At 39.6% G+C, this 20,011-nt stretch overlaps 1 protein-coding gene across 1 annotated transcript in view; it reads right to left on the reverse strand.

The window, feature by feature from the left end:
- Window positions 1-20,011, reverse strand: part of ABCA10 (ATP binding cassette subfamily A member 10) — a 70,642-nt gene that overhangs the window by 20,644 nt on the left and 29,987 nt on the right. The window contains exons 11-24 of the mRNA XM_049636418.1: window positions 18,552-18,662; window positions 17,808-17,983; window positions 17,270-17,389; window positions 16,894-17,032; window positions 15,225-15,315; window positions 13,666-13,805; window positions 12,734-12,853; window positions 11,249-11,447; window positions 9,222-9,388; window positions 8,364-8,497; window positions 6,211-6,348; window positions 2,859-2,966; window positions 1,913-2,083; window positions 1,606-1,719 (exon numbers count right to left, since the gene is read on the reverse strand). Coding sequence (XP_049492375.1) covers window positions 1,606-1,719; window positions 1,913-2,083; window positions 2,859-2,966; window positions 6,211-6,348; window positions 8,364-8,497; window positions 9,222-9,388; window positions 11,249-11,447; window positions 12,734-12,853; window positions 13,666-13,805; window positions 15,225-15,315; window positions 16,894-17,032; window positions 17,270-17,389; window positions 17,808-17,983; window positions 18,552-18,662 — 1,928 coding nt within the window. The remainder of the gene's footprint in view (window positions 1-1,605; window positions 1,720-1,912; window positions 2,084-2,858; window positions 2,967-6,210; window positions 6,349-8,363; window positions 8,498-9,221; window positions 9,389-11,248; window positions 11,448-12,733; window positions 12,854-13,665; window positions 13,806-15,224; window positions 15,316-16,893; window positions 17,033-17,269; window positions 17,390-17,807; window positions 17,984-18,551; window positions 18,663-20,011) is intronic.

Genomic DNA, 20,011 nt, shown 5'->3' on the forward strand with positions numbered 1-20,011 from the left:
AATACAGTATGTAATACAGATAACATAATAATATGTGTTAATCGACTGCTTATGTTATCGGTAAGCCTTCCAGTCAACAGTATACATCTGGGGGGAGTCAAAAGTTACATGCATAATCGCGACCATGCAGAGGGCTGGTTCCCCTAACTCCCATGTTGTTCAAGGGTCACCTGTAGTCTCAAAATATATAAAGCAAAAACTGATTAAATGAGAGGATGAAACAGACAAAACTACCTTTATATTGGGATGAATAAGGGGAGAAAAACCAAACAGATCAAGGACTAATTCCAATAGTTAAGGAGGCGTTACCTCGTTACGGCATTTGACTATTGTAGCACAACCACTTATAAAATCGACCCAACGAATGATATGATTGGGTACTGCAAGGAGGATACTTAGAGACTAAGAAGCAATTTAATAGCCTTTACGATCTCTGCCGGCATACTGAATTCTCCAACTGGCTGTATTTGTGACATTCCCATCCACACTAAATCCAAACCTTTGGATATTACCCACAAAGACCAGCCACTGTGACTGTACCAGCCCCAAAGAAGTAAGATGTTGGCTCTCTTTACCCTAAACCCTCTGCCCTGTCCCCACATACAGGAGAAGGGGTAAAATAGAACAAATAGAAAAATTAAAAGGGTAGACCCTGCTCCCTTTCTCACCACTGGTCCCCAAACTAAGGGCATGCCTGAAGTGGGGTTGGGGATGGAGCTTTTGAGATTAAAGCTATGATTTGGACTTGGCTGGCCTTTTAAGTGAATCTTAATGAGCTATTTTACTATCTGAAATGGTCAGAAAGCTATGATATCTGCTCAAGATGTCAACAAGGCATAGGGAAGAGAATACAGCAGAGAGTGCCTAATGTAATAAATGTTTTTATTTATTAATCAAACTTTTCCATGTTTATTTGTTTGATTACATTACTAGTCAATATGGTCACCTATCGCACTTTTTTTTTTTAATAAGTAGAATTATTCAGGAGAAAAACTACACTGAGTTGAGAGGCTTGGGTTCAGGTGTGATTCTTTTAAGTTCTTCCCACTCTGTAAAATGAGGGGACTGTCCCAAGTGATCTAGTCTTTCAGGTGAGCCCTGCCAGGGTTTCTACAGATATTTTGTTTCTCTCCAAAGAAACAGAGATATAAAAGAGAAACCTCAAAGAACAGATGGAAATAGGAGAGAGAAAATGAGCAAGAAATACTGAAACCATGAACACAGTCCATGGAGGTACAAAAGAGGTACAAAAGAAGTGATTCCATTCTCTTCTAAGTAACGTATTTAGGGGTGCCTGCATGGCTCAGTTGGTTGGGCACCTGACTTTGGCTCAGGTCATGATCTCATGGTTTGTGAGTTCGAGCCCCGCATTGGGCTCTGTGCTGACAGCTCAGAGCCTGGAGCCTGCTTCACATTCTGTGTCTCCCTCTCTGTCTGCCCCTCCCCCAGTCATTCTCGCTCTCTCTCTCTCTCTCTCTCTCTCTCTCAGTCAAAAGTAAATAAACATTTAAAAATTTTTAAGTATTTATACTTAACTTTGAATTCTTAAAAATAAGCTTTAAAAAAATTTAATATAAATGTGCATATGTATGCATAGATACTTACAATAAGAAACCCGAGACACCAAAGGCCATTATTTTTTCTTCTCTTGCGAAAGATGAATGAAATCACATACGTGAAGAATATAAGAGAAGCTGCACAACCAACTATGCAAACCACCTGCAAGCAATATATTTAGTGGCAAGATTAGAGATGCAGGTCACGTATGGGACGGGGAACAGGGAGATGATGAGACCATAAGGCTGTGTAAGGCCATTTTCTCACACACGCCTTTCGTTAATGATACAACGCTAATGAAAGTGAATGTTTGTTTCTATTATATTTTGGCCTGGTGAAAAAAATGATCACTTACAAGAGCAAACATGAGCACCAGTGGGAATCTGACTTCCAAAACCGTGAGGCAGTTAATTAAATACACTGAAAGAAGAATCGAGCAGTATAATGGAATGTCCACCAGAGCCTGTCCAATCCAGTATGCCGAAGGACACAGGCCTGAAATCCATAACTGAGACTGAGTTTTTTGCTGATAAAGAAACAGAAGGGATACAGAAGGGTTTGAAATGTTGGGTCGAAAAGGTATTTTGTTTATGCGAAAATACAAACTTTTAATACATTTTAGAAATAGCATGTTGTAATTTTTTTGGTCTGTATTATTTTATATAGTGAATCTGAGCTTCAGTAACTTTCTAACCCGGGTCTAGGTAATCAGGCCTCAGGCAACTAATACCGTCCCAGAGAAACACCGTGTCACTGTGACTGAAGAAGGGCATGTCTCTAAGTATGTGATGTCCAATATGGGAATATACAGCCATTGGCTCAACAGGAAAAGTCTGGATTATTTGTGGAGTTGATTTACTCTTTGATGTAGATAAATGAAAATGACGATAACATAAAATTTTAAAGCTTGATTTACAAAAGTATTGTTAAAAGTTCAGAAACATGGTATGTCTTATATTTGACGCTCTATTTAAAAAAAAAAACACACACATTCCTTTTGGAACTGTGAAATAACAACACACGGTCAAGAAGCACCACACTTGCACTTCTAGAGTTGATTTAGTAGGATTCCCTTAAAGGTGAGACAATTTCATGGTGTTGAATAGTGAATTTTCTGACTCCTTTGACATTGTGATTAACCATTTGACAGAATCTATAATGAGACTAGAACAACGACATAATTTACGTGTAGACACATTTTTCTTGAAGAACTATCCTGTGTGTATACAGCAGTGAAATTCTAATTTTTGAAGTCAGAGAAAATCATCTTTGTCCTCCTCCCCTCCCACACCCCCTCTTACTTTGCGATCGCTGAAGCTGCTCATGCCAATGTAAGGAGAAAGGCAGTTTGCAAGGACCAACAAAAATAAAGGCCCATTCACAAAACCAAATTCCACTAAGACGCCATTCTGGAAGTTCAAAACACACCTGTAAGCTATTGAAATTGTTACATATCATGCAATCAAACATAGTCGTAAGATATGAGATAGTGAGAACTTCAGAATGGAAGCATATACCTAATTTAAGAAGCAAACACAGACAGGGGTGCCTGGGTGGCTCAGTCAGTTAAGTGTCTGACTTTGGCTCGGGTCATGATCTCACAGTTTGTGACTGTTGGGCTGTCTGCTGTCAGCGCAGAGCCCGCTTCTTCCGATCCTCTGTCCTCCTCTCTCTCTGCCTCTCCCTCATTCGTACTCTCTCTCAAAACTAAATAAACATTAAAAAAAAAAAAAAAAGCAAACACAGGCAGAAGTGGCCATGTTTTGCTACCCTAAATAGCAGGCTCCATCCCCAGGAACTGCACGATATCAACAGAAATTCAAAATCTGAATTCATAGGCATGTATCGAGAGATTGTGAGCAGGTTCTTTTTCATATTTACATCTAGTAATTGTTAAGCAAAGACATACACTCTTTGGAGCTGCACTGATAGTCTCTGAAGCAGAGAGACTGCTTATTCTGGTTCCCTACTTCCAAATAGATGAATTATAGATAATAGCCTCTAAAACTCTTGGACTTGAAGCTGTTCTTGTCCCTACCTGTGAAATATAATTAGAGGAGAGCAAATCTTTCCTGCGTAAAACACTTCTGGACATCTAGAAATATTTAAATTAATCTTTAAGGCCTGGAAGGGTCTTACTATAAATCTAAGTTGTTTTCCAGACAGGGTAATGTATTACAGTTATAACAATGGACTGGGAAAAAAGAAAAAAAAAGAGTACAGAAATGGCCTTGTTTCATAGGCAGAAAAAACTAGAGGTGCCATTATATTAATTTCTTACTATAAAAATTTCATTCTCTACAACCACTATGCATATACTTGCAAACGTTCACCCAATTTCCACCATTTTCCCCTTTTTTACCTACAATAATTAAACACACCTGTTAGGAATTACTTGAAGGCTGAGGACAGTTATTAAAGTCGTATATAATCAAAAACTGCACTGTATCTCATACGACACAAAACAGAAAAGAGCCAAGACCCAAAAGGACACTTCAGAATTTAAAACGAAAGAGAAAAAATGGGGCGCCTGGGTGGCTCAGTCAGTTGAGCATCCAACTCTTGATGTGGCTCAGGTCATGATCTCATGGTTCATGAGTTCAAGCCAGGAATCACGGGCTGTGCTTGTGCTCTCTCTCTCTCTTAAAATAAGTAAGTAAACTTCAAAAAAATAAGTAAAATAAAATGATAGAGAAAACACCACAGAACTGTTAAATAATCATAATTTTAGAGTCGGATTGTATATTCTCATAAATTTCAGTGTGATCTGTCTATTTACTCTCCACATTTTTCCCCCTTAAACAAGGAGTTTAGTTTTATTTTCTCTGTGCATTTGCAAAACACTTAGGACCAACGCTTGGTGAGTTCAAGCCTCACATTGGGCTCTGTGCTGGCAGCGAGGAGCTTGCTTGGGATTCTCTCTCTGCCCCTCCCCCACTTGTTCTTGCTCTCCCTGCCCCCCCCCCCCAAAAAAAAAAAAAAACTTAAAAAAAAAAAAAAAACCTCCTGTGAAAAAAAAAATTACATTAAAAAAAAAAAGGCCTAAGAGGGATTAGTGCCTTAGCCCTAGGGAGCTACAGCAACTGTGACTGGTCCAAGGAATTGAAAAAATATTGGGAAAATAGAACAGGAGGCAAGATAATGAGAAATCACTGAGGAAGAGGGCCTTGAAGTGGGCCACCAGGGGGAACTGGAGGCCGGGGGGTGGGTCTGGATGGAGGGAGGGGCCCCCGCTGGTAGCCACTGGGTGGGGGTTGCGGAGGCTCAGTATATCCACGAGGAGGTATCACTGGAGTAGGTCCACGCATCCCAGGTGGAGGCATAGGACCTGGGTGACCCATGGGAGATCCAAACGGAGGCCCTCGAGGGGGCATGCCCTTTGGAATAGGTCCGGGATGAGGCACTCCAGATGGCCATCGGAATGGTGGCTGTCCCCCGCCCCCAGAGCCTGGGGGCCCAGCATGGGGGTGTCCTAAGCCATAAAGACCACGGTGGGCTGGCTGCATCTGAGACACCCTTGGATGGGGCATCCCACCTGGTGGGAATGGGTGAGGACGTGAGTGTCCATGCCCAGGATGTCCAGCCCGTGGGGTTCCTGCTGATGGTGGGCCAAGTCCTCCAGCTCCAGGAGACACAGGTGGTGGGGGCATGGCTGGGGGGTATCCCAGGTGGAAGCATTCTAGGAGGCAGCACTGTGGTGTTGGGGGGAGGGAGGACCCAGGAGGAGGCACGCCTGGTGGAGGAAGCCTGGACCCCAATGAGATACCACAGGATTGGGGGCTGAGGGTGGATGTGGTGTATACTTTCTACACTTGCTTTAATCAATGTATATCACATACTCAATAAACTCCCCTAGGGAGAAGTGATGTAAGATTAAGGATTTGCATTTGAAGCTTTGTAAGTGTTCTAGATTTCTAAGCAAGTCCATTCATTCACTGATTTTAGAAACTATGTATTAAGTACCTAGTTAAGTGTGAAGAGTTATTCAAGACAGATTCTTTAACAGACCTATTATTTTTCTCTATTATTTTACAGTTTTCAGTGTCCTTTGGATCTTGGCTCTTTTAATGTTCTATGTCTTGGGGAGCTGTGGATACTTTTGAATAGACAAGATTTTATTTTATTTTTTTCAATGCATTTATTTAGTTTGAGAGAGCACTCATGCAAGCAGGGGAGCAGCAGAGACAGAGGGAGACAGAGCATCCCAAGCAGGCTCTGTGCCGACAGCACGATGCAGGTTCGACCCCACGAACCATGAGATCATGACCTGGGCAGAAATCAAGAGTCGGACGCTCAAACACCTGAGCCACCCAAACGCCCCGATTAGATAAGATGTTAGACTGGAAGGATGAGGCCAGTGATAAAACGAGTCTAAGTATCAGGAAGACACTCAAGAAATATTTGTAGAATGAATGAAAAAGGTCAGGCTCTGTTCTAGGCACTGAGGAAACGGATTTAATCCTCACAATAACTGTATATAGTAGATACAATTATATTCCCCATTTTATAGACGAAGACAGTAAAGCAAGGAATGGCTAAGAAAGTTCCTAATAAATAGCAGAAACAGGACTCAACCTCAGGTGGTAAGCTATAGAGTTCTCCCCCTTTATCCCTCATTAAATAGTCTCTTATATAAGTCAATACTGTACTTACAAAAGGAAATGTGCTTCTCTCTGTTTTAATAAGTTCGGTAAAGTTAAAAATTCCAAGAAGGGCATTGCTAACAATTCCCATAAGAACAGGAAAACAAGTAATTCTCTTGGTATTACACACAACTGAAAATCTGTAATCCTTAAAAAAAAAAAAGACACACAAATATAAGTTTTAAATTCTTAAAGCAATCATACTTTCTGTACAACTTATAAACGACCAGGGTGGAATTAGGGTGAGAAGGAGACTATTAGTTTTTCTTTGACACTTCAATCTTTTTGAATTGTCGTAAGAATGCATTATTTTGGTAATCCAAATGACTTATTCTGTAAATGAAATAGATGAACATTCACTAACATGAAAGGATGTCAAAGATTTATATTTTATGTGACAGAAAGAGTTTCAGGGCCCTCTAATACAATTCCAATTTAGGAAATATGTCTTAGAATATGAGATTGTTCTATAAATAATGTATTTTTATAAAGGAAAACTGTGTAGAAGACATTTACCAAACAACAGTTAGAAATATAATATGGGAAAATAAAGAAATAAAATTATTTAGAGAATTTTCTCTTCTGTATTACATATCCCAGTAATGTTTTAATTTCCCTATTAAAAATGTGTTGCTTCGTGGATGGAACTGGAGAGTGTGATGCTAAGTGAAATAAGCCATACAGAGAAAGATACCATATGGTTTCACTCTTATGTGGATCCTGAGAAACTTAACAGAAACCCATGGGGGAGGGGAAGGAAAAAAAAGAGAGGTTAGAGTGGGAGAGAGCCAAAGCATAAGAGACTCTTAAAAACTGAGAACAAACTGAGGGTTGATGGGGGGTGGGAGGGAGGGGAGGGTGGGTGATGGATATTGAGGAGGGCACCTTTTGGGATGAGCACTGGGTGATGATGGAAACCAATCTGACAATAAATTTCACATATTAAAAAAAATAATAATAATAAATAAATAAATAAATAAATAAACATTAAAAAAATGTGTTGCTTTTTTTCTGCTTTATGGAGGTGTAATTGACAAACAACATTTTAATCTACTTAAAATGTAGTTCATAATGATTTGACATACATATATATTGTGAAAAGATTCCTCCCATCTAGTTAACATTTCCATCACCTCAAACATATATGTGTGTGCATATATATTATATGTATGAACACTTACATGTAATATATATGAACATTTAAGTTCCACTCAGCAAATTACAATTATACCATACAGTGTTACCAACTATAGTTTCCACATTACACATTAGGTCTTCAAACCTTATTTATCTTTTTTTTTTTATGTTTATTTATTTCTGAGTGAGAGAGAGAGAGACAGAGACAGAGACAGAGTGCAAGTGGGAGAGGGGCAGAGAGAGAGGGAGTCACAGAATCTGAAGCAGGCTCCAGGCTCCGAACTGTCAGCACAGAGCCTGACGCGGGGCTCGAACCCACGAAACATTGAGATCATGACCTGAGCTGAAGTCGAAGTCGGACGCCCAACTGACTGCGCCACTGAAGCGCCCCAAGCCTTATTTATCTTATAGCTGAAAGCTTATATGCTTTTACCAGCCTATCCCTGTTTTCCCCACCCTTAGCCCCTGGCAACCACTTTTCTACTTTCTGCTTCTAGGAGCTTGACTTTTGTTTTCTACTTATAAGTGATACCACGTAGTATTGGCCTTTCTCTGTCTGTTTTGTTTCACTTAGCCTAATGCCCTCAAGATCTATCCATGCTGTTGCAAAACATGCATTGCTTTTATAACAAATCAAATCATTAATAACGGTGCCTGCGTAGCTCAGCTGGTTAAGCTTCTGACTCTTGGTTTTGGCTCAGGTCATGATCCCGCAGTGAATGAGTTCAAGCCCCACATAGGACTCTGTGCGGACAACGTGGAGACTACGTGGGAATTTTCTTGCTCTCCCTCTCTGTGGCCCTCCCCCCATCCTCTCAAAATAAATAAACTTTAAAAAATAAAAAACAAATCACGAATAAAAGATGATACCTTTAAGAGATAGAAACGTGTGCTCTTTAAAGGATTACAGTTTCATACTTTAACTCAACAAGGACTCAAGAGTTGAGTTGCTTCTCTATAGATCTCAAGTATTAGAAGGTGGCAAGACCCCATTCATGATTCAACAGTACGTGGATGCAAACATACCTTCCGGTCACCAGACACTATGATGGCTCCATTGTAGGAAGGATCATCAGAGCCATTTCTATTTCTAAAATCATCTACTTCCAGAAGTATATCCTGACGCTTCAGTGCCTGCATAAAGTCTTCAATATTTGATCCTAATGTAATCAACGAAGGAAGACAGAATAACATCAAGGAACCCAACGTCTAAGCTTTAAAATAGCAAAGATGTCTCCTCACGTTAAGGAATGCCCAGGATAACATGGTAAGGACCTTCACTCTCTGAGAATATCCTGAGATTAATTCCGATGCTGGGACAATGAAATGTGGTCTACTATCTTGAGTGCAACAGACTCCTTTCAGAAATATGTTCGCGGATTTTGTACTTCTTATGAAGGGAAAAGGATTTACTCCTGAGGGCTAGATTTGCAATTCTCACAGAAAGAAAACTTTTTATTAGCGATTTTTATAAACTCTGCCAGATGTCTGTAATGTTTGTAGCTACAAATACTATATACAAAATACATACCTCCTAAGCTAGGCTCGTTCTACTGATGATACAAATCGGTCCTACTCATTATCTAACCTGTTGTATGTGGCCAACTCTGCAGTGATATTTACTGTCCGAGGGACCCGTTCAAGACATCTTCATGAGATGAAGGTGATTGGATATTATCCATTATGTCCATTACTTTTCTTGGTTTGAAAACATGTTATCAATTTCCTTAATTTGAAAACAAAGCAAGCTCTGGACACACACACCGCTTCTCCCCCTTGCCGCTCAAGCTATTTTTAATATAGGTCTTTTTTGCTGCTCGGGTTTGTGTTTCAAAAGATCTTTGATGATAAAAACCAAGAGTAGATTTAATCCCTATTTCTCACCTGTATTGTTGATGACCAATAGACTGGTAAGAGGAGTCTGTGAGGGTTGTTCCAGAGAAAGAAAATACATACTGGATGAGAGCTCCCGACAATGAGTGGAATGAGATAACGCAACCACTATCTTCACAAAAATGGTAGGGATTAAAGGAATACCAAGTAACAGTAACCTAAGTAAAAGAAAATTAAAATGCAAGTCTAAAACATCTTCCCTCCAACTATTTAAGTCACAAAACATGCCATAGAAATGCCAACTTTTGGAAATTCAACATACAAATATGGCGGTTAGTTACATAAAATGACAATGGCATTAATCTGAAAGAGGGCTCAAAATTTTTCATAAATCATATCACACTGCGAGATTTCCAAGGATAATAAGAGCATCAAAAGAGAAGGTGAAATCCAAGTGGGTTCCTCTGGTGGGTGTGCTGGTTGATCAGGACAACAGGGAAAACATTGGATGGGATATCAGGAGCCTCTAACAGCCTATCTACATAGTTTTAAAGGGAAAGAAGACTTATTTCACACTGCCCTCAAACTTGCAATGTGTACAATTTCAAGTACCATTTTAACTTGCATCAGCTGTTGTTTTGTGTATACTTTAATTTTCATGAAACTAGATGCCATATTTAATGCACAGTTTTCAGGTCCTAGAATGCATTCTTCCAGCTCAAACTACCAGTTGGAAATCTCTCAAGTAGTCCTTTTGTTTCTCTAATTAAAGTTGGTGATTCCACTCTTTGCAACGACTTCTTTCGCATCAGACCTCAGGCTCTACCACCTTCTCCCTTCACAGGGGAAAAATGAAGTCCAAACTCTCGCTGATCTTATCACCTCCCCTCCAAGGACAGAAAACATTTCCATCCCCTCAGTCTGTCCTTCTGCTGTACTAGATGTTATCTCTGCTCACTACCAAAGCTCAGTTCTTCTCAATACGGCTCTGAACCCAGACCTTTGCCACCCACCCTGACACCTTGCTTTGTTAGCTCATCTTTCATTGTTTTCATCCTACTGGCATATTCTTACCATGGCTGAAGCATTTTCTAATGTCTCCCATTGATTAAGGGGGGTGGGGGGGAGGCAACAACAAAGAAAAAAAAAAAGAAACTTCCCGACTTCAATCTCTCTTCAGCTATTACGTATCTTTCTACTTCCCTCCATGGCCAAGCACCTCGAAAGAGTTATCTATTTTCAGATCTTCTCGTCTTAAAACCTTTCATGACTTCCCTTTTTGCCAAATACAATTGATGCTTTCTGCTCTAAACTGGGGTTCTCTCCCTCCTATTTACTAATCCCTTCACGTTTTCCAGTCTTGGCTCAAATGTGACCATTTCAAAGAGGCCAACACTGATCACCTTATTTAGAACTATAACGAACCCCTAACTCCCACCAGCCCTTCCCATCCCTTTACTCTATTTTGTGTCACCTACCATATAATTTATTTAGTTTCTATATTTGTTATTTGTTATCTTTTCCTCCCAGCCAGAAGGTAAACACCATAGCACCTACAACAATGCCTAGCACATAACAAGCCTCAATAAGGATTTGTGACATAATAAATGATTAACATATTTATCGGGTAATTATTTAATTAGTATTTTTCTCCCCCACACGATATAAGTCTAAAGGCCTTTTCGGTTGTACTCACTTCTGTAGGATAGTACTATAGGCACTGGAAAGACATTTATTAAACACATGAAGAAATTAATAGACTTGTTTTCTTCACGTTTGAACTTTTCGGCTCATATTGACTCATATTGGCTCATATTGAGAGATTTAAAGTAGGCTGATACTGGGGAGCCTGGGTGGCTCAGTTGGTTCAGTGTCCAACTCTTGATTTCGGCTCAGGTCATGATCTCACGGTTTGTGAGTTTGAGCCCCGCATCAGGCTCTGTGCTAACAGTGTAGATAGAGCCTACTTGGGATTCTCTCTCTTCCTCGGTCTCTGTCCCTTCCCTGTTTGCTCTCTCTCGCTCTCACAATAAATAAATAAAGTAGACTCAATGAAAAGAAAGCCATCTGATACTTACAAGGACAAAAGAAGTTTCCTCTCGTGCCTTGACTTTAAGAAGCGGAGCCTTGCCATTGCACACACCTGTCGTCTCCAGAGAGTTCTGGTACTGATGGCCTTTCTCAATCCAGGAAGAGAGCAAGGAGCCTCTTGCATTTCAGACTCAGTTCCAGCATCCCTTGTCTCATCGACTTTCTCCTGTTTCCAAATGCCAACATCTGTAGCCATGTAGTAAACCATTATAACGGGCTACACCATTTGTACTTTCTCTTTAGAAACTTTGAAAACGACACCAGAATATTTTGAAACAGTACTTTTAACAAGTTAAGCTACCGATATCCATAACTCGTACATTGAAAATGTGTCCTTCAGACAAATATAATGGATTACAATGAGTGAGTAAATTAACTTTTGAGACTGGGTTAGGCTTCTTGGGAAGCATTTATTCTTTCAAACCAATAGCAGCGTATTACCAAGGGATTTTTGCAGAGCGAGTTTTATGCGAAAACACGAGGATAAATGTATGTAACTGAGTTTTTAAAAGGTCTGCTCTGTCATTTGGAGCTCCTCCACAGAATTACTGATGACTGACACCCCAGTGACTATTTCAAGACACTGGTTTTAAGGAATAGAAAGTCCATGAAAGACCTCTTGTTCAAATCCCACATATGCCTCGTGGCAGCTGTTATGTCTTGGCTAATCACTCAACTTCTCCAAATCTTAGTGTTCTCCCTGCATAACACAGTTATGATGGGAATTAAGAACAACGTAATCCAACAGCTGAGCACAATGGCTGGCACATAGTTAGCCCCGAAATGCCTCTAATGATTATTATTACAAACCGAACTAAGGGAACATATCATCTTATCGAGTTACCTGTTGTTAATACATTAATGAGAATTAATTTACGAGCTAAGTAAGGGTACATTTTTATAGAGAATGGCAGGTAAGAGACAAAGCCAGGACTCATGACATTAGCAGGAAGCTATTGATGATAAAGGACAAGTGGGCATTGCAAAGGGACGTGTTACTGCCATAAGAGGGAGACAAATGTTACAAAGTAATTACCCAGCACCAGGTCTGATAATGTTAGATTATTGTAAAATAATTACAATACTTTTAGGGGCGCCTGGGTGGCTTAGTCAGTTAAGCGTCTGACTTTGGCTCAGGTCATGATCGCGTGGTTCATGAGTTTAAGCCCTGCATCGGGCTCTCTGCTGTCAGTGTGGAGCCCGCTTTGGATCCTCTGTCCCCTTCTCTCTCTGCTCCTCCCCCACTTGCTCGAATGTGCTCTCTCTCTCTCTGTCTCAAAAATAAATAAACACTACAAAAATTTAAATAAAAATAAAATAACTATGATTCTTTTAAAAGCAGGCAATCCTATTTTATACCTAATAGACATTCTAGGCAGAATTCCACATAAAGATCTACAAATATGACACTACATGGTCATTTTCTGTTTTTTTTTCTTTCTTAATTTTCTGCTAGACATGCATTATTATACCTGGCTCATCAATTGTTGATTTGCCTTCTAGATTCAAGAAGACTTCATTCAGAGTTGTCATGGAAACATCATAATTCATTATGCCCTGATTAGAACACTTTTCAAGATCCCTGTAAAGATCTAAAAAGAAGAAGGTAATAAATTAATGCAATTAAAATTGCTGATAAATACACTGAAATCCCAAAGATCACTCAGAATAGATAAATCTAAAAGCATTTTCAAATTAAAGCTGCCACAATAATCCAATAAAAACATCCCCATGTTCTCTGGTCCTTCAAATCAATTTTATTATTTTAAATCTCTTTTTTATTTCAGAAGCTTTAACATTTCTTGTATCACCATGGCCATGTGTGAGTATGTATGTCTACTTAAAAAGTCATCAAGCGGCTCCTGGGTGGCCTCGTCGGTTAGGCATCTGACTTTGGCTCAGGTCACGATCTTGTGATTCGTGAGTTCAAGCCCCGAGCTGGGCTCTGTGCTGACAGCTCAGAGCCTGGAGCCTGCTTCAGATTCTGTCTCCCTCTCTCTCTCTCTGCTTCTCCCCCACTCACACTGTCTCTTTTTGTCTGCCAAAAATTAATAAAGGTTAAAAAAATTTTTTTTAAATAAAAAAAATAATAAGGTCTTATTTAACCTGTGTCTCTAACAGAAGTTAAAAGTTTTTGCTCTTTCAGAAAAGAGATATTTCAAAGCTTCATTGAATGCTGACAAAGAGAGCAAATCTGGGTTTTTCAGTGAAATACATTCATGGAAATTTTAGTTGATCTCACATGAAAACCATGTATCTGGTAACACACTTCATTATGTTGAAAACAGGAGGCAGAGCTCTTAGGAATAAATATTTTCATGGGTATAAGCTTTCAAATCCAACTGACAGAAGACAGAATGCATGGACACTTAGCTGTAGTCTCTGCGACCATATAGTAAGTTACCTGGAAACTTGTTTGTTCTTTCCAAGGGCAAAAGATACACAAGTTTTTCTTCACTTTCTGCTCTTAACTTGGCATCAGGGACGTGCCGCTTAATGAGGGATGTGATTCTCTCCAGATTACACATTTCATTCCTGTGTAAACTAAGGTTACAAAAGAAGCAGAAGTCTTTTGAATTCTTCTCCAACACCATGGCTCATCACAAGACAGTTTTCCATTAAATAATTTGAATATATTACAGGCGTCTCCTGCTAACTTCAGGAATCAGGTTCCCAGAAATCAGATATTCTACCTCCAAGTGCTAAATAGTAGCCTCGTTTGAATTATTTTAAATGGGAAAAAATACAAATATTACATGTCAATTCCAAACCCCCAGCCAACTTCCTGAAATGTAGCCAAAGTAAGTTGAAATTTCAGTATACATATGATATGGATAGACAGACAGCAGGCTGGTATGTAAATACATATATATACATATATATATGTATTTACATATTATATATAAATAAATAAAATATATATTGAGATATGTATATATAAAATCATGATAGGATGTAAAGTACATGAAACATTACTTCTGGATCATTAAAAAATTAATAGGGTCTTTAATAAATAATTGTTTTTTTTTGTAGCAAATGGCTTCTATTCATGCTAATAACTTGCTTGTTGATATGCTGTGCTTTCTAAATTATCCCACGTGATATTCTGACATCAAAGTTGATTCTGACGCATAAAGATGACTTGGAACACAATTTCAGACCTTCGGGGCCAATTGTTTCATTAAAAATCACTTGCTTTTTCTGGGCGGTGGGGGGTTGGGGGGGGGGGGCGGCGCCTGGGTGGCTCAGTTGGTTATGCATCCGATTCTTGATTTTTGCTCAGGTAATGATCTCATGGTTTGTGAGTTTGAGCCCCACGTAGAGCTTTGCACTGAGAGTGCAGAGCCTGTATGGGATTCTCTCTCCACACCTCCTCCTCTGCCCCCCACTCCTCCCACATTATGTCTCTCCCACTCTCTCTCTCTCTCTCAAAAAAAAATAAACTAAATTTTTTTTTAAATTACTTGCTTTTTGAAAACATAATTATAAATTTTTATATATTAGCCAAGAAATGTTTTATTGAAAGATATATAAGCATTTGGAAATCTACATGTTTTAAACCAAGAAACAACCAACAAGGAACATGTCAATGAGGGAGATACATTGTACTGTTTATTGTAAACCAATTTCCACCAAATATTAGGTTGGTTTTCTTATACCTTTAGAGGATTACATGAAATGCCACCCCTTGTATCGACAGTCATATTAAAGAGCTACTCCCATGGGCGACTGGGTGACTCAGTCAGTTAAGTGTCCGACTTTGACTCAGATCATGATCTCACGGTTCATGAGTTGGAGCCCCGCGTCAGGCTCTGTACTGACAGCTCAGAGCCTAGAGCCTGCTTTGGATTCTATGTCTCCCTCTCTCTCTGCCCTTCCCCTGCTTGCACTCTGTCTCTTTGTCACTCAAAGATAAATAAACATTAAAAAAATTTTTTTAAAGTTACTCCCAGAATACATTACCTTAAATGATATCCAATACCCCATTTTTGCTTCAGAAACAAAGATGACCCTGCACATTTCAACTTCCCATTAGACAGAAACACTTTCCTATCTGAGTAGAAAGAAAGAAAGAATAAATTATGTGAATTCCTTATATGGGTATATTCTCTGCTCTGGAGACCAACACACTGAATGGGTTTTTCAGTATGAATGTAGTCTCATATGACTGAGCTTCTGGGTACAGCACCATTTCTCATCCCCATGCCTACTTTGAAGCAGGACTCAGAAATTCACTGCGTCCCTCACGGGTTATCCAATGGCATAAAACATTACAAGGAGGCCCAATCTTCAACTCTCCCTTCGTGCACATACTTTACTATGTAACTTTGCAGTGTTCTCTCACTATGATCAAGGAGATCTGCTCTACCCCTTGATATCTGCCTCCACCATGCGATTTTCTTTGGTCAATGCCATGTTGCCTACTTTGGCCAATAGAGGCTTGAAATGGGCTTATGCATTGGGACTTGGTCTCTAGAGCCTTAGTTCCTGCCATGAGAATGCCTGGGGTAGTCTGCTGGAAGATGAAATACATCTAGAGTGGGGCTGTCACCTAAGTCACCTTAGGTTATCCAACGGGCCTTGCCAATGGCCATTCAACTACCAGACATAAGTGAACCCAAAGATGGGAAAATCTCTCTAAGTGAGCCCACCCTAAATTGCCAACTCTCCAACTTATGCACTAAATAAATGCTTATTGACTCAAGACACTATGTTTGGGGATGGCTTGTTTCATAACTTTATTGAGGCAGGAAGTAGTGGACACGGAAGTCAAGTATATTTTAAGGAAACTTAGTATAGGATCGTACTGCACATCAGACAGTAAACTTTCTCTTCTTTTCACGGTGTCCGTTTCTGACTTAATTTGTTCCAGATTCTTCCATACCTTTTTCTGACTCACTGAAACTAGTCCTCCACCTGCCACTATGTCTTAGGCAGAACATTCTCCAATATTGCATCTTTGTACCCTCGATTAGTGAAACAAAGATCCTCTTAAGAAGGCAACGAAGGCTTGTAAATTTAAAAAGATTTCCCAGAGAAAAGTTTTTTCTACTCAATAACAAAAAACTATATGAAAGTTAATATTGGAGTTTCAAAAAATCTTAAATGTACTTGTGATTAATGTAGACAGTGAAAAAAGTTACAGACAAGAAGATACATCAAACACAGGTCTAAGAACTCAGGGGGAGTGCTTGCTTCAGCGACACATATGCTAAGAACTCATGGGGGAGCTCAGCATCCCTCTGAAGCAAAGTGCATCTTTAGAATGTCGTTACTCGGGGCGCCTGGGTGGCGCAGTCGGTTAAGCGTCCGACTTCAGCCAGGTCACGATCTCGCGGTCCGTGAGTTCGAGCCCCGCGTCAGGCTCTGGGCTGATGGCTCGGAGCCTGGAGCCTGTTTCCGATTCTGTGTCTCCCTCTCTCTCTGCCCCTCCCCCGTTCATGCTCTGTCTCTCTCTGTCCCCAAAATAAATAAAAAACGTTGGAAAAAAAAAATTAAAAAAAAAAAAAAGAATGTCGTTACTCAAATGGACTTTAAGCAAGATTCTCTTTTAAAAAAAAAAAGACTATAGACAATATCTCTCATGTTAAGTCCTTAAATAACTAGTTAGAAGAAAGAAGCCAAGAATTACCAGCCAAGATGTCAGCCTCATCCATAATCTGGGTACTAAAAAGGATCACACGGTTTGTTTTCCGCTCCTTGAGGAGGTTCCAAACTTGGTGCTTTGAAAAAGGATCCAGTCCAGTAGTTGGCTCATCCAGCAGCAAAACCTACAGACGAGGAAGAGTATGAAAGTATCTTTCAGTTCCAAGTGAGGACCTTCAGTAAGTTGCATGGAAACCCATATAATTCCTAGATTCAAATACAGCCTTCCACGGGATTCCCCAGAGGCTTGTATGGCCCCCTATCACAAATTTCCTCTCATATTTGGCAGAGTTTAGACTTTAATGATAGCTTGATATCCTTCAGTACAAATTAATTTCAAAAAAATTTTTTTCCCCTCTTACCTGAGGATCTCCTAAAAGGGCAATCCCAAGTGTCAGTTTTCTCTTTTGTCCACCAGTCAATTTTTTAGCAATAACGTCTTGAGTGTTTTGTATGTCCAATTCCATTATGACTCTTTTCACCTATCAAAAAAAACCCATCTACATAATACAAAATATTTTACTTCAATCAGTTTTTCTAATAATCAGGAGAAATCTATTCTAAGAACTTCATCAACTTTATTTATGAAAAAATAAAGTAATAGTTAAAAAAAATATGGTCACGAGGGACGCCTGCGTGGCTCAGCCAGTTGAGCGACCGACTTCAGCTCAGGTCATGATATCACAGTTTGTGGGTTCGAGCCCCGCGTCGGGCTCTGTGCTGATGGCTCAGAGCCTGGAGCTTGCTTCGGATTCTGTGTCTCCCTCTCTCTCTGTTCCAACCCCACTCGTGCTATCTCTGTCTCTCTCAAAAATAAATAAACATAAAAAAATTCTAAAAATATGGTCAAGAGCAAAGTAAAGTATTTTCAAAGCCACCAATTTGAATATGTTCACCTACCTCTTGTTCCACTTCCTTGGACTGAATCCCTTTTATTTTAGCAAATAGCCTGAGGTTTTCTCTCACAGTCAGAAAGTCAAATTGAATATTGAATTGTGGACAAAATCCAATGTTCATTCTAGTTTCTTCCATGTTCGTTATTTCAGAGAGTTGGGTATTATAAATAGTGGCTGATCCTAAAATAGAAATTTTATTTTATTTCATTTTATTTTAATGTTTATTTTGAGAGACAGAGAGAGAGAGAGACAGAGACAGAGAGTGAGTGGGGGCGGGGCAGAGAGAGAGGAAGACACAGAATCCAAAGCAGGCTCCAGGCTCTGAGATGTCAGCACAGAGCCCGATGTGGGGCTCGAACTCATGAACCGTGAGATCACGACCTGAGCCGAAGTCAAACGCTTAACTGAGCCACCCAGGCACCCCTAGAAATTTTATTCACCACCAGGATAGTAACTCTGTGAAGAGTGATAATATGGGATACTAGTTGAAGAAACCTCACATTTTATAATTGTATAATTAATACATTTAATTTCAGATTATTTAATTTCAGAAATTCAGATTATTCTCAACACAAATATCAGGGTCTATGGCAATGCCAAGAATACAGGGAACGGCAAACAATAGCAAAGCGGAGATACAAGCTTTCTCATGAATTTATATAAATATGAAATAAATATTTCCTATTCTAAATTACGCAACTGTGTAAACAGCCTGCTTAATCAGCCGCTTGTGAAACTATTTCCTTACCTTTCGTAGGAACAGACAACCCACTAAGAATGTTCAGCAGTGTCGATTTACCAGCACCGTTATGTCCAAGGATTGCGGTCACTTGTCCTTCATATATGTCAAGAAATATGCCTGTTTTAGGATAAAAGGTGAAAAGTAGCCTTTGGACCATATTCAGATGGAATGGACCTTAAAAAAGTCACAAGAGTCAAATATATCTTAGCACTTCATTTCACTGGTATTCGGAGATGTCCCCTGTAAGATGACGTATTTAGTTGTGTCTATGAAGAAAAAAAACCTTAATTTCTCTGGAGAAATTGGATCAAGACTGAGAAATAAATGTCTGCCTTTCTCCCTGCCCAAATCCTTTGAGTGTCAATGAATATATCAATTTGATGTTAAAGAATAGCCTTTGCTACCAGGAATAAAGCAGAGTAAAGAGAGTATTTGCTTCCTGGGTAAAGGAAAGCGGTGTGGAAGAACATTCCACAGAGGCTCCCAGAGCGGAGACAGAAGGGCCAGATATAGAGGGAAGGGGTATTTATTCGATATTTAGAGGGAGGGTGGACCAGTTGAGGAGAGGATCATAAAGTTTCCTCAGGCACTGGTCACTGTTCTGTTCCGTATGACAAAAGTATGGACGTGGCCTCTAGAGGGGGTCTGCTGGGACCCAGGACATGTCACAGGCATTTTTTTTTTTATATGAGTGCTTAGGACTTGATCGTGTTTTTCTTTAATATTTGAAAAATTATCTGACTCCATGGAGAAACAATAGAGGTCCATTAGCATCCTAGAACTTTTAGACATTCTCTAAAGATTGACAACAGATGGAATTCTATTGTCAGAGAATATAAAAACCAGGCAAACCGCTGCCCAAAACAGATGATGGAAAGTTCTCTGAAAGTAAAAACAATGCTGGTGATACTTCAAGCTCCGTTTGACAAATCTAAGTCACAGATTATAAACTTGCCTAAGTGGTGGGAACGAAAACGGGCACAGCCGCTCGAGAACAGTGTGGAGGTTCCTCAAAAAGTTAACAAGAGAACTACCCTACGACCCAGCAATTGTACTACTAGGTATTTATCCAAAGGATGCAAGAAGGTTGATTCAAAGGGGCACATGCACCCCAATGTTTAGAGCAGCACCATCGACAATAGCCAAATTATGGAAAGAGCCCAAATGTCCATCGATGGATGAATGGATAAAGATGTGGTGTATATATATATATATATATATATACACACACACACACACACACACACACACACACACACACACACACAATGGAGTATTACTCGGCAGTCAAAAAGAATGAAATCTTGCCATTTGCAACTATGTGGATGGAACTGGAGGGTATTATGCTAAGCAAAATAAGTCAATCAGAGAAAGATAAATATCATATGATTTCACTCATATGTGGAATTTAAGAAACAAAACAGATGAACATGGGGAAGGGCAGGAAAAATAATGTAAAAACAGAG

The sequence above is a fragment of the Panthera uncia genome, chromosome E1 (genome assembly GCF_023721935.1).
Source record: "Panthera uncia isolate 11264 chromosome E1, Puncia_PCG_1.0, whole genome shotgun sequence".
Lineage (NCBI taxonomy): Eukaryota > Metazoa > Chordata > Mammalia > Carnivora > Felidae > Panthera > Panthera uncia.